Consider the following 13059-nt stretch of genomic DNA (forward strand, 5'->3'; position numbering starts at 1 on the left):
ACCACTACACCACCGAGGCAGGGGTTCACAATTCATCAAACTACAAGTGAGGTCTAGATCATTGATTTTTCACTTTCCTTTTTTCCGTTGTATTTCAGATCTTAATGAGGTGTTTGCGGACGCCCCCAAATGGATGAGCCTGAAGAAGGCCAAACATTACCTCGAGCTTTCCATGGCTGCCTACGGGTGGCCATTCGTTATGTATAGGTATTGCTTTAGTGGCTGCTTCAAACTGGCTAGGCAAGCTACTTGTTGTGCCTGTATTAGGTGAGTAAAGACTTACTGTGTTCACCTTCGTGGTGTCTTTTTATACACACAGTATTGAAAGTATGACCACCCAGTAACTAATCTGTTTCTTAGCAACCAGATCAACAATTGGGAAAATACTTTCCAGTTCGATTTCATGATTCTTTGGTCTGTTCTCAGTTCTCTGCTTACAATATACATCTTCTTATTCCAAATCCTATCTCTGTATTTATTTAATCCTTACGATTCTACATATATACTACAATTAAAAGACACAATAACCTTCACACCAGCATGTCTGGCTGGGGGGCGTTAAACAGGGAGTAGACCAGCTTAGTGTGGCTGGGGTACTATAAACAGGGAGTATACCAGCCTGAATTCCCCTTGCTAAGGAAATAGTAAAGGTTTAGTGCGAAGGGCATCCACTCGTAACATTTGTAGCCAAAACCAAATGTCAGCCCAAAGCAATCACTCTAATTTAGGGCTGATTGAGAGGCTGACGAAAAACCCCGTATGTACACGGGAAAAAGCGAAGAAAATAATTTATTAATGAAATATTTTTTTTTTTTTTTTTTTTGACCAAACCAAGGCATTGTGGTGGTGATTGTACTCATTTGTAACTCGGCCCGGGGCGGCATTTACGATACACATTTGAGGCGGCATGTGCCTACTATTATTATTATCAAGTAAGTTGATTGTCGGGGTGGAAGAGCTCTCAGGACAGGGCGGTATCCAGGATTTTGTCAAGGGGGGGCCGAGAGTCGAAACAGAGATGCTCCAAATTTTGTAAGTGCAGCCTACAGTAAAGGAGAAAAATGAAGCACGAGCCCCCCCCCAAATACGGCTTTGTCTCAGGGAGTGAGGTAGATTTCGATTCCTGGGCAGATTTTATCCTGACAGATAAAGTTCGTTCTCGGAACTATTCGCTTTCTCCTATCTGGTCTTTCTTCTCTCTTCGCTTTCAGGACGATAATACCTCCGTTGTTACGGTTACAGAAAGATCAGTGAAAATGGAAATTGATTACATAAGAGGCACTTAGTAAGGCTGTGATAATCTGTGATATCCTCAAACGTTGTGAAAAGGCTCTGCTTTACCACAAATCATTCTTAATCATGATTTGAATAAAAAATAAAATGAATTCTTTCTTTCTTTTCAGAATCTTGCTCATTATTCCGGAAATCGTGCTGAACGTGATGGGAACTATGTGGACGTTTACTGAACTCATACAATGTAGCAGTGAACACTATACTAAGACTGTTGTAGAATGTAAGTATTTAGTTCCTCAAAGATTTCGAATATCATACATTTTTGTTTGTAAACATCATAATATGTAATAGGTAATAAATTAAAAAAAGAAAGGAAAGGAAAGCAACCCCGACCAAAAGTTGTGACTTAAAGCGAGAAATGAATACCTCATCCCTAAAAGGGATTTAGCTAATGGACTGTCTCTATTGACCCCCCCTAAAGTTCAAACTCTGACTGTGTCCCCGGCCATCAATCAGGGGCCCGGCCCCAGGCCCACAGTTGGACACCGCTGCGCGAGTTGAAAATGTTGAAATTCTTTCTTCTTCCTCTTTCAATTCTGTTTTTTCTCTCCGACAAGCGAGCGAGCTCAAGAAATTCTTTTCAAAGAGAATTCAGAATTGAGATTGAGAAACCTCAGCTCTAAACTCTGCTTTAGAAACGAGCTTCATTGCAACAAGTAGTTCTGTGAACACGTATTTCTTTCCGTGAGTTAACTGTTTCTTGAAATATTTGTAAACAAACCCACATTTTTTGCCTTTTTTTCGTGTAAACAAAAGTATTTTCTATTTTTGTGAATTCAATTTGAATTATTTTTTCATAAAATATCAAACGGTAATTAAATATTTTACCTAAGAATAACGTATCAACAATATTTTCTTTTCAACAGGCATATTTAGGTATTTATTTTCTACCAAATTAATTGGTGTTCATCAGATCATCAATCATTCATTAATCATTATCTATTTTTACTTTTCAAATTATTATTATTTTAAATTTAAAAGTCAGTTTTTCGTGATAGGATTCATCTAATAAATGATTGTTACCTGTATTAAATTATTAGTGATAAAGGGACTTTTCAGACCTATGCAAGCAATATAAATAAGCACTATTATTATTACCTGTATTAATTGGTGGTTCGAATTCAGTGTCTTGCATCTTGGAGGCAGAAGGTCTCGGGTTGGATTCCCGACAGAGCTGGGGAGTGGGGGAGATATCATAAGTTCAGGATAATAGAGGAGGAGAACTATCGATAGTTTTGAATATCGAACGCTATCGATAGTTGAGGCTTGACTATCGATAGTTTTTTTCTGTACATTTTTCGTTTGTTTTGGTCGTTTTAGAAGCGAAAAGTCTATTTTGTAAAAAAAAAAGTTGAAATAAAACCCTGTGACCTAAATTAATACGTGTATACCTACAGTTAATAATTTTCTTTAAATTAGGTTAGGCTAGGTCTTTTTGATGGGATAAGACCTTTAGAAACAAGGAAAATATGTAATAAAAAAAAAAAAAAAAAAACAGAAAGATTAGTGAAAATGGAAATTGATTTCATAAGAGGCACTTACTTAGTAATGCTGTGATAATCTGTGATATCCTCAAAAGTTGTGAAAAGGCTCTGCTTTACCACAAATCATTCATAATCATGATTTGAATAAAAAATAAAATGAATTCTTTCTTTCTTTTCAGAATCTTGCTCATTATTCCGGAAATCGTGCTGAACGTGATGGGAACTATGTGGACGTTTACTGAACTCATACAATGTAGCAGTGAACACTACACTAAGACTGTTGTAGAATGTAAGTATTTAGTTCCTCAAAAATCTTGACTATCATACATTTTTGTTTTTAAACATCATAAAGCCAGCCTAGTTAGCTTAGTTGGTAGTGCGTCTGCCTTGTTCGTTCTCGGAACGGCTGGCTTTCTCCTATCCTGTCTTCCTTCTCTCTTCGATTTCGGGACGATAAGACCATAGCAGTTACAGTTCTATCAAACCTTTTGGTTGCCAGCCTAGTTAGCTTAGTTGGTAGTGCGTCTGCCTCGTAAGCGCTAGGCCGCGGGTTCGATTCCCGCCCGGGAGGATAACATAAGTCCAAAAGGAATTCATCTGGGAAATTGGATATTTTAATTAACCTAAATTTGTGCTGAATTTGTTCCGTAAAAATCATCGTTTGCACCCATACGGTTCTTGAGATATTCAACTTTTTTTTTAAAATTTGCAGGTTACAATTTTAGTGGTTGAGACGCAGGACGCAGTCCACTCTGTAATGAAGGAAAATTTAACATTAAGCTAATTTCAGGACCAAAATATCTCAGTAGTTGGTAGTGCGTCTGCCTTGTAAGCGCTAGGTCGCGGGTTCGATTTCCGCCCGGGGCGGATTTTATCCCGATGGGATACTGTTCGTTCTCGGAACGGCTGGCTTTCTCCTATGAACTCCTATCCTGTCTTCCTTCTCTCTTCGATTTCGGGACGATAAGACCATAGCAGTTACAGTTCCCTCTGTCAAACCTCTTAAAAAAAAAATAATTCTAGCTGCTTTACCGGAAGGGGTAGAAAAAACGGTTTGAAAATCGCTTATTTTACGACTGAATGATTCACTGACTCACTCATCAAAATTATGAGGCCCTTCCCGTCATAAATTCATAATATGTAATAGGTAGTAAATTAAAAAAAGAAAGGAAAGCAACCCCGACCAAAAGTTGTGACTTAAAGCGAGAAATGAATACCTCATCCCTAAAAGGGATTTAGCTAATGGACTGTCGCCCTTCCCGATGTCCTAGAAACTTGAAATTTAGCAGGATGGTAAGTCTTGATGAGTAGGTAAAGGGAAAAATCTGAAAAAATTTTACCCATTTGCATAATTTTTACCCTCCATTGGAGGAGTTGCAAATGGGTAAAAATTATAAATAAATGGTCGATTCCTATGTAAAAAGTTGGGAAAAATCCAAATCTGAGGTCAAAACAAGCAAAATTTGGCCAGTCAGATATTTGGAATTGATGCTTGAGCACTTGATGAGAGCCAGTATTTTGTTCATAAATGTGGGTGTCATTTCCTAGAATTTCCACAGAACTGAAACAAAAGCCTCGAAGAGAAATTTACATTTACGACCGAGATGGAAAAGGCAGAAAGGAGAAGGGAAGAGAGAATAATAAATTGCTCAACTGTTATGAACGCTTTTCATTAATAATTTTGAAAAATTTATTCTTGTCGCTCGTGTTGTTAATTTGTAGTGGGAAATGCTTTTCAGTTACTTTTATGGAAAATTATTATACCTACACCGATCAGGGGGAAAAAAGTTTGAAAGATTCTGGGAACAGAGATCTGGGGAGAGATTCAGATTCCTATTCTGTTGCTACAATGAACTCGAATCTACATTCTTATTTTGCAGTTAGTAAACGTCTACTGGTCATCAGCTAAAGAACAAAGGACTAATATGATTTCTGCACGGACAACAAGCCTCGACAAGAATTGCAGCACTTGAAACACACCACACCTAGTTCCAAACCGTACTACTCAGTACCCAGCCCATTGCGACAGGTAAAAAAAAGGCCATTAAAAAAGCCTTTTCAAAATAAAACATTTTAAAAAGATCCCATGCCCGCGTTATGAACAGTGTAACAAAGCACAATAAATAAGGCATTTCTTCCTTTACATTTCTCAGTTCTGTTGTTTTCCTTTTCTATTGTGCCTCCTTGACGCAGTCGTTAGTAAGTTATTTGGAAAGTATATAAAAAAAGACCTATTCCAACAGTTTATATTCTGGAAAGCGCCTCAAAGAAAGAAGAATATCTTGAACAACACTTCCAGATTTACAGAAAGAAAAAAAATCGAACCAACAAAACACATTCCCAAAAGAAAAAGAAAAAAGTGCAACTGCTCCTATCTGCCAACGAAAAATAGGGCCAAAATTAGCCCCCAAATCAGCTCAATTTAAATTTTCCTCCATTTTTCATTGATCAAAAAATAGAATTTTAGTTGTTAAAGCCAGCGCAAAATAGGGCCATGAAATCACCCTGCGTAATCATAATCAGCTCAATGGTAATTTTTTCTTCATTTTTTATTGGTCAGAATGAAGAATAAAAGAATTTGAGTTGTTAAAAAAACAGCTCATGCCTAATGGGGATTTAGCTAAAAATTTATTTTAGAGAAGAGCAAAGTTGAAGAGCGAGAAACGAGCTGTGCCTACGTTGACATGGCCTCCCGATATAAATTATAGTTTTTTTATCTCTAGCAAGAAGAACAAAATGAAGAAGAAGAAAAAGAAGAAGAAGAATAACAAAATGAAGAAGAAGAAGAAAAAGATCAAGAATCAAAAGAAGAACAAGACCAAGAAGAAGAAGAAGAAGAAGAAGAAGAAGAAGAAGAAGAAGAAGAAGAAGAAGAAGAAGAAGAAGAAGCGGGTTAGTATATTATTTAATGGTACCTCAAAACCTAATGCTCTGATACCTAATGGTTCTACGGAGCTCTTGGAACTCTTGGAAGTACAGTAGAATCTCGATTATTTCAACCAATTGGGACCGGGGGTGGTTGACGAAATGGAAGTTGAAATAATCGAGGTTCTACTGTAGAGAGAATGTTAGAGATGTGGAGATCAGGGAACTCCTCTCTGAGTTTTGAGATAGAAACGAGTGGTTCTCAAACTGGTTCAAGTCCCCCAGAAAAAAGGGGATCATAAAATGAACTATTATTTTTATTTTTTTATTATTTTTTTTTTTTTTAATTAAGCAAGGTCTATAGTAATAACTAAGCATTGTACAATATTAAACCCATAAAATAAACGAGAACTTGTTTAGACTGCTGGGGTAAAGGGACTTTTTAGTCTCATTCGAGCAGGATAAACAAGGTATTTTCTATTCTATTCTAATCCAACCCATCTCTTCTCTCTGCTTCCAGGTCTGATCATAGAGGTATGCCAGGGGCGGGGCTCCTGCGGTTCGATGTCCCGGGTCTCGCGCTTCAAATCCTTCTCCTCGTGGCCGTGGTGGCCCAGAGGCCGAGCGGCCTCAACAAGCGGCACGATGTGTACATTGCCGGCTTCTTTCCCTACACGCGGGACGTTGTGGAGGGCAAGATTGGCCGGGGCGTTTAAGAAAACTTTTTTTTTTTTGTCTGCTCGGCTGGATTTCTTGCGCTCCAAAATTTTGAAGCCACTGCTGGAATCGCAGATCGCAGTATTGCTTTCCCTCTAGATTAGAGAGTAAAGAGTGAGTGAGTGAGTGAGTTATCAAAAGAACTGCTCTTTGACTACTCGGTCAGTGAGTCAGATCTCAACTTCCTATATGCTTCCTAAACCCAATTTGAAGAGTAAGTTGAATGTTTTAAGATCCAACTCTGGCTGAGTAGTTCGGTGAAAAGAGTAGTTCTTTTTCATAACTCACTCTACACATATCAACTTACCTGGCAGTCCGAGCCTCACCTAATGACCAATATGACCATCACTTAGCTGCGGACCTGCTCACATTCTCTCTCTCTCTCTCTCCAATTCCAAAATCAAAAGAAAACGCCGCCTTTCATGTTCGAAGGTATATTATTTTAAGAAGAAGAAGAAGAAGAAAAAGAAGAAGAAGAAGAAGAAAAAAAAAAAACCGGTGGGCGCCATACGTTTTGGTGTTCAGTTGTGAATTTTATAGTTTGTGTTTTGGTGTAGACGTGTAGAATAGAAATAAAACATACCTTGTTTATATTATGTTTAAATTGCCAGCATAGGACTGAAACACTGAAAAGTCTCTTTACTCCGGCAGTCTAAGCAAGGTCTTACATATAATTCGATATGTAATAAATATGTATAGGGAAATGTGAAATATACTATGTTTACTATGTACATATGTAGGTATGTACTTGGAAAATGAATTGTACTTACTTTCAATTTTATGTGTGTATGAGACTTTGTTTAAACTGCTGGGGTAAAGGGACTTTCCAGTCTCATTCTGGCAGGATAAATCAGGTATATTCTATTCTACAGGGTGAATTTTGTCAAGTCTGAATCTGGACAGGTAGAGAGCCAATGTCGAGATTCCACCTCATGTGCTTCCCCGAATTGGTTGAAAGAGGAAACACGTGAAAAATTAAAGGGGAATAATTAGATTATTAGTAAGTTATTTGGAAAGTATATAAAAAAAGACCTATTCCAACAGTTTATATTCTGGAAAGCGCCTCCAAGAAATCTTGAACAACACTTCCAGAATTACAGAAAGAAAAGAAATCGAACCAACAAACACATTCCCAAAAGAAAAAGATAAAAGTGCAACTGCCCCTTTCAGCCAACGAAAAGTAGGACCAAAATTAGCCCCCAAATTAGCTCAATTTAAATTTTCCTCCATTTTTCATTGATCAAAAAATAGAATTTTAGTTGTTAAAGCCAGCGCAAAATAGGGCCATGAGATTTTTTGACCCTGCGTAATCATAATCAGCTCAATGTTAAATTTTTCTTCATTTTTTATTGGTCAGAATGAAGAATTTGAGTTGTTAAAAAAACAGCTCATGCCTAATGGGGATTTAGCTGAAAATTCATTTTAGAGAAGAGCAAAGTTGAAGAGCGAGAAACGAGCTGTGCCTACGTTGACATGGCCTCCCGATATAAATTATAGTTTTTTTTTATCTCTAGCAAGAAGAACAAAATGAAGAAGAAGAAAAAGATGAAGAAGAATAACAAAATGAAGAAGAAGAAGAAAAAGATCAAGAATCAAAAGAAGAACAAGACCAAGAAGAAGAGGAAGAAGAAGAAGAAGAAGAAGAAGAAGAAGAAGAGGAAGAAGAAGAAGAAGAAGAAGAAGAAGAAGAAGATAAATGATTGTTACCTGTATTAAATTATTAGTGCTTAAAAAATGGGGGTTTTCTTTGAAAAACATGAATTAAAAGAAAAAATACAAATAAAATCCAATAAAACAGGGGATTTTTTTTCTTCTTTCAACTGCCCCATTATTAGAAAATAGGGCCAATCAACCCTTTACCCTTTTTGTCCACGGCTGATATCAGCCCAATGTTTACATTTTCCGTCATTTTCATTGGTCAAACTAGAAATGGGTAGCAGTGATAACGACATTTTACCCAATCAGATCCAAAAACTTAACTTTGAAACCTAGCCAGTGTCCTCCATTCCTCCAGAAAGTCGAAATTTTTCTTGGCCCAAAAATCCAAAAACCTCCAGAAATGACAACTTGGCAACAACGCCAACACTGCCAACAGGCAAATTTTTCGAAATCGATATCGCGGATATCGATTAATCGAACAAACTTTTCGATTAATCGTTTTCATGGCATGTCGAATTTGAGGTTAGGTTTTTCTTTTCATTTTTCACAAGTTTTCCCAAAGTGCCAAAGGTAGTGAAGTTTAGCTTTTTGTTGGAAATTTTAGCTAGTTTGTTTCGTCTAATCATTATCCTTGGGAATTCCAAACAGAGCCCCAAAGAGCTTTTGAAAGTTCCATTTAAGCTCCTGGAAGTCTCAGACTTAGGAATCACCATTCTAGTATACAACTAAATCAGTTGGTAGGTAGGTAATTATAAATCAGCAAATTTCAAGGTGTACTTTGTTGGGAATCAAACTCAGGACTTCCACTGTGCTAGCAGGGTGTACCCACTCGGCTACAGAAGTGTACAAAAATGTTCTATTCTAACTGAAATCATTTTCCTTTTTCAACAGAGTAACATAATATCCAGCTTCAAAGTTCTATGAACTAACATTTTAAATTATATTTAAGTATTTACATATTCTTGTAATTACTTAACATACTTACCTAGCTGTGAAAGTAAGTTTAAAGTGTTTAAACTAAGATCTTCTGATTTCCTCGGAACAAGTCAACCAGTGACCCAGTGTGAAAACAACATCAGTGCTTTACATGTGTTTATATCAAGGTGAACAATGATTGTTTTAACAAATCCGTGACTTGGATAGTATCGGCCCCACAAGAGATGGGACAACGTTTGTCACCGAAGAACTACAATCATCACCACTGTGCCATTTGTCCGCACTTGTAATGGACAAACCAGACATGGGATTTTCCACACAATTGCTACGTTGGTGGAAGTCCAAATGGGTTGGCGGCTATAAGAATTTTCAAGGTGAGTTTTAACGGTTTTGTTTTACAGGTCACCAGAGTAAAGTTGAGACCATTTTTACTTTAACCCATAAGAGCCAAACTTTTCTTTTCTTCCATTGGATCTTGCTGAAATTTAACCGCTTCTATCTCCGGACTGGTACCTACTGAGTACCTGAATGTGTCAAATAATATTTTGACAAATTTTGTTTTCTAACTAATAGACAAATCCCCGATGCACTCTGATGTGGATATTAGCAAAAAAAGAGGGAAGTGTTTGGTCAAGTTTGGTGTGACTTTAATCTAGGCCTTGCCTCTCATGGGTTAAGCAAGTGATTCATAGGAACCAATCATTGGATTTATCAACTTAGGGTAGTGAAATTATTTAATATGACTTTGAAGAACCACATATACAACTAGCCTCAAAATAGTAAACTCTCGGCTGCAGAGGTTTTGTTGCATACGAACATCGGTGATCTATTGGGAAATCATACATTCAACAAATCAATATTATGCTATCACCACTGACTTCAGTTCAATAGTTTACTTGTAGCTCAGCAGAATTGCAGTATTGCTTTCCCTCTAGATTAGAGAGTAAAGAGTGAGTGAGTGAGTGAGTTATCTAAAGAACTGCTCTTTGACTACTCGGTCAGTGAGTCAGATCTCAACTTCCTATATGCTTCCTAAACCCAACTTGAAGAGTGAGTTGAATGTTTTAAGATCCAACTCTGGCTGAGTAGTTCGGTGAAAAGAGTAGTTCTTTTTCATAACTCACTCTACACATATCAACTTTTCACTGCTTGTTTGTGCCAGTTCCTGTGGTAGCAATTCTAGCCCTGACCACCTAAACTCCTCTGACCCTGCTTTCTTCACTAAGGCTTAAACACAAACCCATTTTTATATTCAAACCCAAACAGCCTTGGATAGTACCTACTAGTTCCATTTTATTCTAATTCCAAAACCATGTGCTTTCCAAAATGTCCCCACCCCCTGAATCTCTGGCCCTGATTGCCCTTCCCAAATGTCCCCTCAATTCTGGCCCTGCTAACAAGGCTTACTTAGACCTAAACCCAAAAATAATCATTCCAAATCCAAAGACCCGTACTAATATTCTGGCTATTTCCTGTCACCCTATTATTCTGTGTTATTAAAAAACCCAAACCCATTTTTATATGCTCTCTCATTCTCTATCTGCTCTTCTCTTCCTCTCTCTCCTTGATTCTCTTTCTCTTTTTATTTCTTTTTTCGGTAATTTTTCAGAAGTCACGTCCTTGGAAAGAAGAGCTCTTTTTTGTGTTTAACCTAAGCCTATAATAACACTAATCACTGCTCTAATTGTGAAAACTCCTTCTTGCGTTTAACCTATAACAACACTGGTAACCCTATAACAACACTGGTCACTGCTCGTTTGTGTCAGTTCCTTTGGTAGCAATATTCCACGGACGTCACTTCTGCACAAGTACCTTTTTTTCCCTATTACTTTTCTATTTCTCTGTTTTATTCTTTCTCTCTTTGTTTTTTTTTCTTTCTCTGTTTATTTCTCTCTTTTCTCCTCAAAGGCTTTGCTATTTTCCTCCCTATGAAATCAGTTATGTTTGTATTCTCATCAAACGAAATACTAATAATGTCAGCATAAATGAGGGAGAGGGATAGAGGAGAATTAGGAAGGAGGTGCTAAAGAAATTGAGTGCAAAGGGCATCCACTCGTAAAATTTGTGTCAGCCCAAAGCAATCACCCTACTTAGGGCTGATTGAGAGGCTGACGAATAAAATTTGTGTCAGCCCAAAGCAGTCTTAAGAAAAAAACAACTGAAACTTACCAATAGGTAAATAGGTATGGCTAGAACTCTTGAACAAAGAGCACTCAGGAATGATTAGGACTAGAAATTCAGGTCATTTTATGGAGAATGCAAAAAAAAAGTTTGCTCATAGGTATTAACAATTGAAGCAAGTTTGCAACCATCGCATTGACCCTGGTCTTCGGCAATGGCTTCATGATAGAAAGATTCTAATATTCTACTTTCCAAGATTTTAATTCAGAATCTATTTTCCAAGATTTTTAAATGGACTGCCACGTTGTCAGATCCTCCTCTGCGCTGCGGTGAGATTTCCAGTGTTGCCACGTCCTCCACTGAGAAGAAGAACATTAGGAACAGGAAAGTTTGTTCTCGAGAGGCACGTGTTTTGTTTTGATTGATGGTGATGTGAGTTGTCGTGTATTATTTTCTCACAAGAAAAGCCCTTTTTAGTCTTCCATTCAAAAGCTAAGAGCTCAAGGCATCCTTTCTTCTTATAATTCTCGGAATGCCTTTCCTTCTGCATCCGCTCGTTTTCCGTTCCATTCCACATGAATATACCTATTATGTGACTCCAGTTATTTGATACTTTACCTTTAGTCTTCAATTCAAAAGCTAAGAGCTCAAGGCATCCTTTCTTCTTATAATTCTCGGTATGCCTTTCCTTCTGCTTCTGCATCCGCTCGTTTTCCGTTCCATTCCACATGAATATACCTATTATGTGACTCCAGTTATTTGATACTTTACCGCCTTAAAAAAAAAAAACACCAACAACAACATACTTGGCAGAGCGCTAGAGAAAGGTCTGCACATGATTATCCTTTTTAGAACATTTTTTATTACACCAACAACAACATACTTGGCAGAGCGCTAGAGAAAGGTCTGCACATGATTATCCTTTTTAGAACATTTTTTATTTTTTTGTAAGTGGGGGAACACCATTTCTTATAGGAGGGGAAAACTATCTAGTATTTTGGTATATCTATTTGTCAGTGGAAAAGACCATTTAGTATGTACTTTTTTTAAGTACCTACAATCGTTTCTGAAGCACTTTTTTTAAGGCTGACATGCAAGATAGGTACTTGGTTATTTTCATTTTCAGGCAGATTTGTCTTAGGTCTTGGAAGGCTATATATTAATTTATGTAGTGATTCTTTTTTCGAGTGATGTAGGTCTATAGTTCACAATTCATCAAACTACAAGTAGTGAAGTCTAGATCACTGATTTTTTTTTATGATCACTGATTTTTTACTTTTTTCCATTGTATTTCAGATCTTAATGAGGTGTTTGCGGACGCCCCCAAATGGATGAGCCTGAAGAAGGCCAAACATTACCTCGAGGAAGAAAACCATTTAAAAGGCAATAAAAACCATTTTGTAAGTGAAGGGACCCATTTGATAATAAGTGAAACCATTTATGAGGTGAAAAAAACAATTTGGTAAGTAGGAGTTATGACCATTTAGTAAGGAAAATCATTTTCTAAGTGGGGGAACACCATTTGTTATAGGAGGGGAAAACCATCTAGTATTTTGGTATATCTATTTGTCAGTGGAAAAGACCATTTAGTATGTACTTTTTTTAAGTACCTACAATCATTTCTGAAGCACTTTTTTTAAGGCTGACATGCAAGATAGGTACTTGGTTATTTTCATTTTCAGGCAGATTTCTTTGTCTTAGGTCTTGGAAGGCTATGTATTTTGTAGTGATTCTTTTTCCAAGTGATGTAATAATAATAATAGTGCTTATTTATACTGCTTGCATAGGACTGAAAAGTCCCTTTACTCCAGCAGTAGGCTACCATTATTATTGTGGTCAAATTCTCAAATTATATTGAGGATAAAATTCCATACCTCGGCTGGGATTGAACCCACGCCCTCCTGTTTACCAGGCGAGCGCTGACCACTAACACCACCGAGGCAGGGGTTCGAAAAGTCAGAGTAAGACCGTCATAATCACCCGT

The 13059-nt window shown here is 37.3% G+C and overlaps 1 protein-coding gene across 1 annotated transcript in view; it reads left to right on the top strand.

The window, feature by feature from the left end:
* The window catches only part of LOC103515251 (sn1-specific diacylglycerol lipase beta), a gene marked incomplete at its 5' end in the record, with an annotated part of 22347 nt that overhangs the window by 5672 nt on the left and 3616 nt on the right, over positions 1-13059 (top strand). Inside the window, 1 exon segment of the mRNA XM_026828001.1 lies at positions 99-267. Coding sequence (XP_026683802.1) covers positions 99-267 — 169 coding nt within the window.

Source organism: Diaphorina citri, unplaced genomic scaffold (assembly GCF_000475195.1).
Source record: "Diaphorina citri unplaced genomic scaffold, Diaci psyllid genome assembly version 1.1 scaffold1306, whole genome shotgun sequence".
Lineage (NCBI taxonomy): Eukaryota > Metazoa > Arthropoda > Insecta > Hemiptera > Psyllidae > Diaphorina > Diaphorina citri.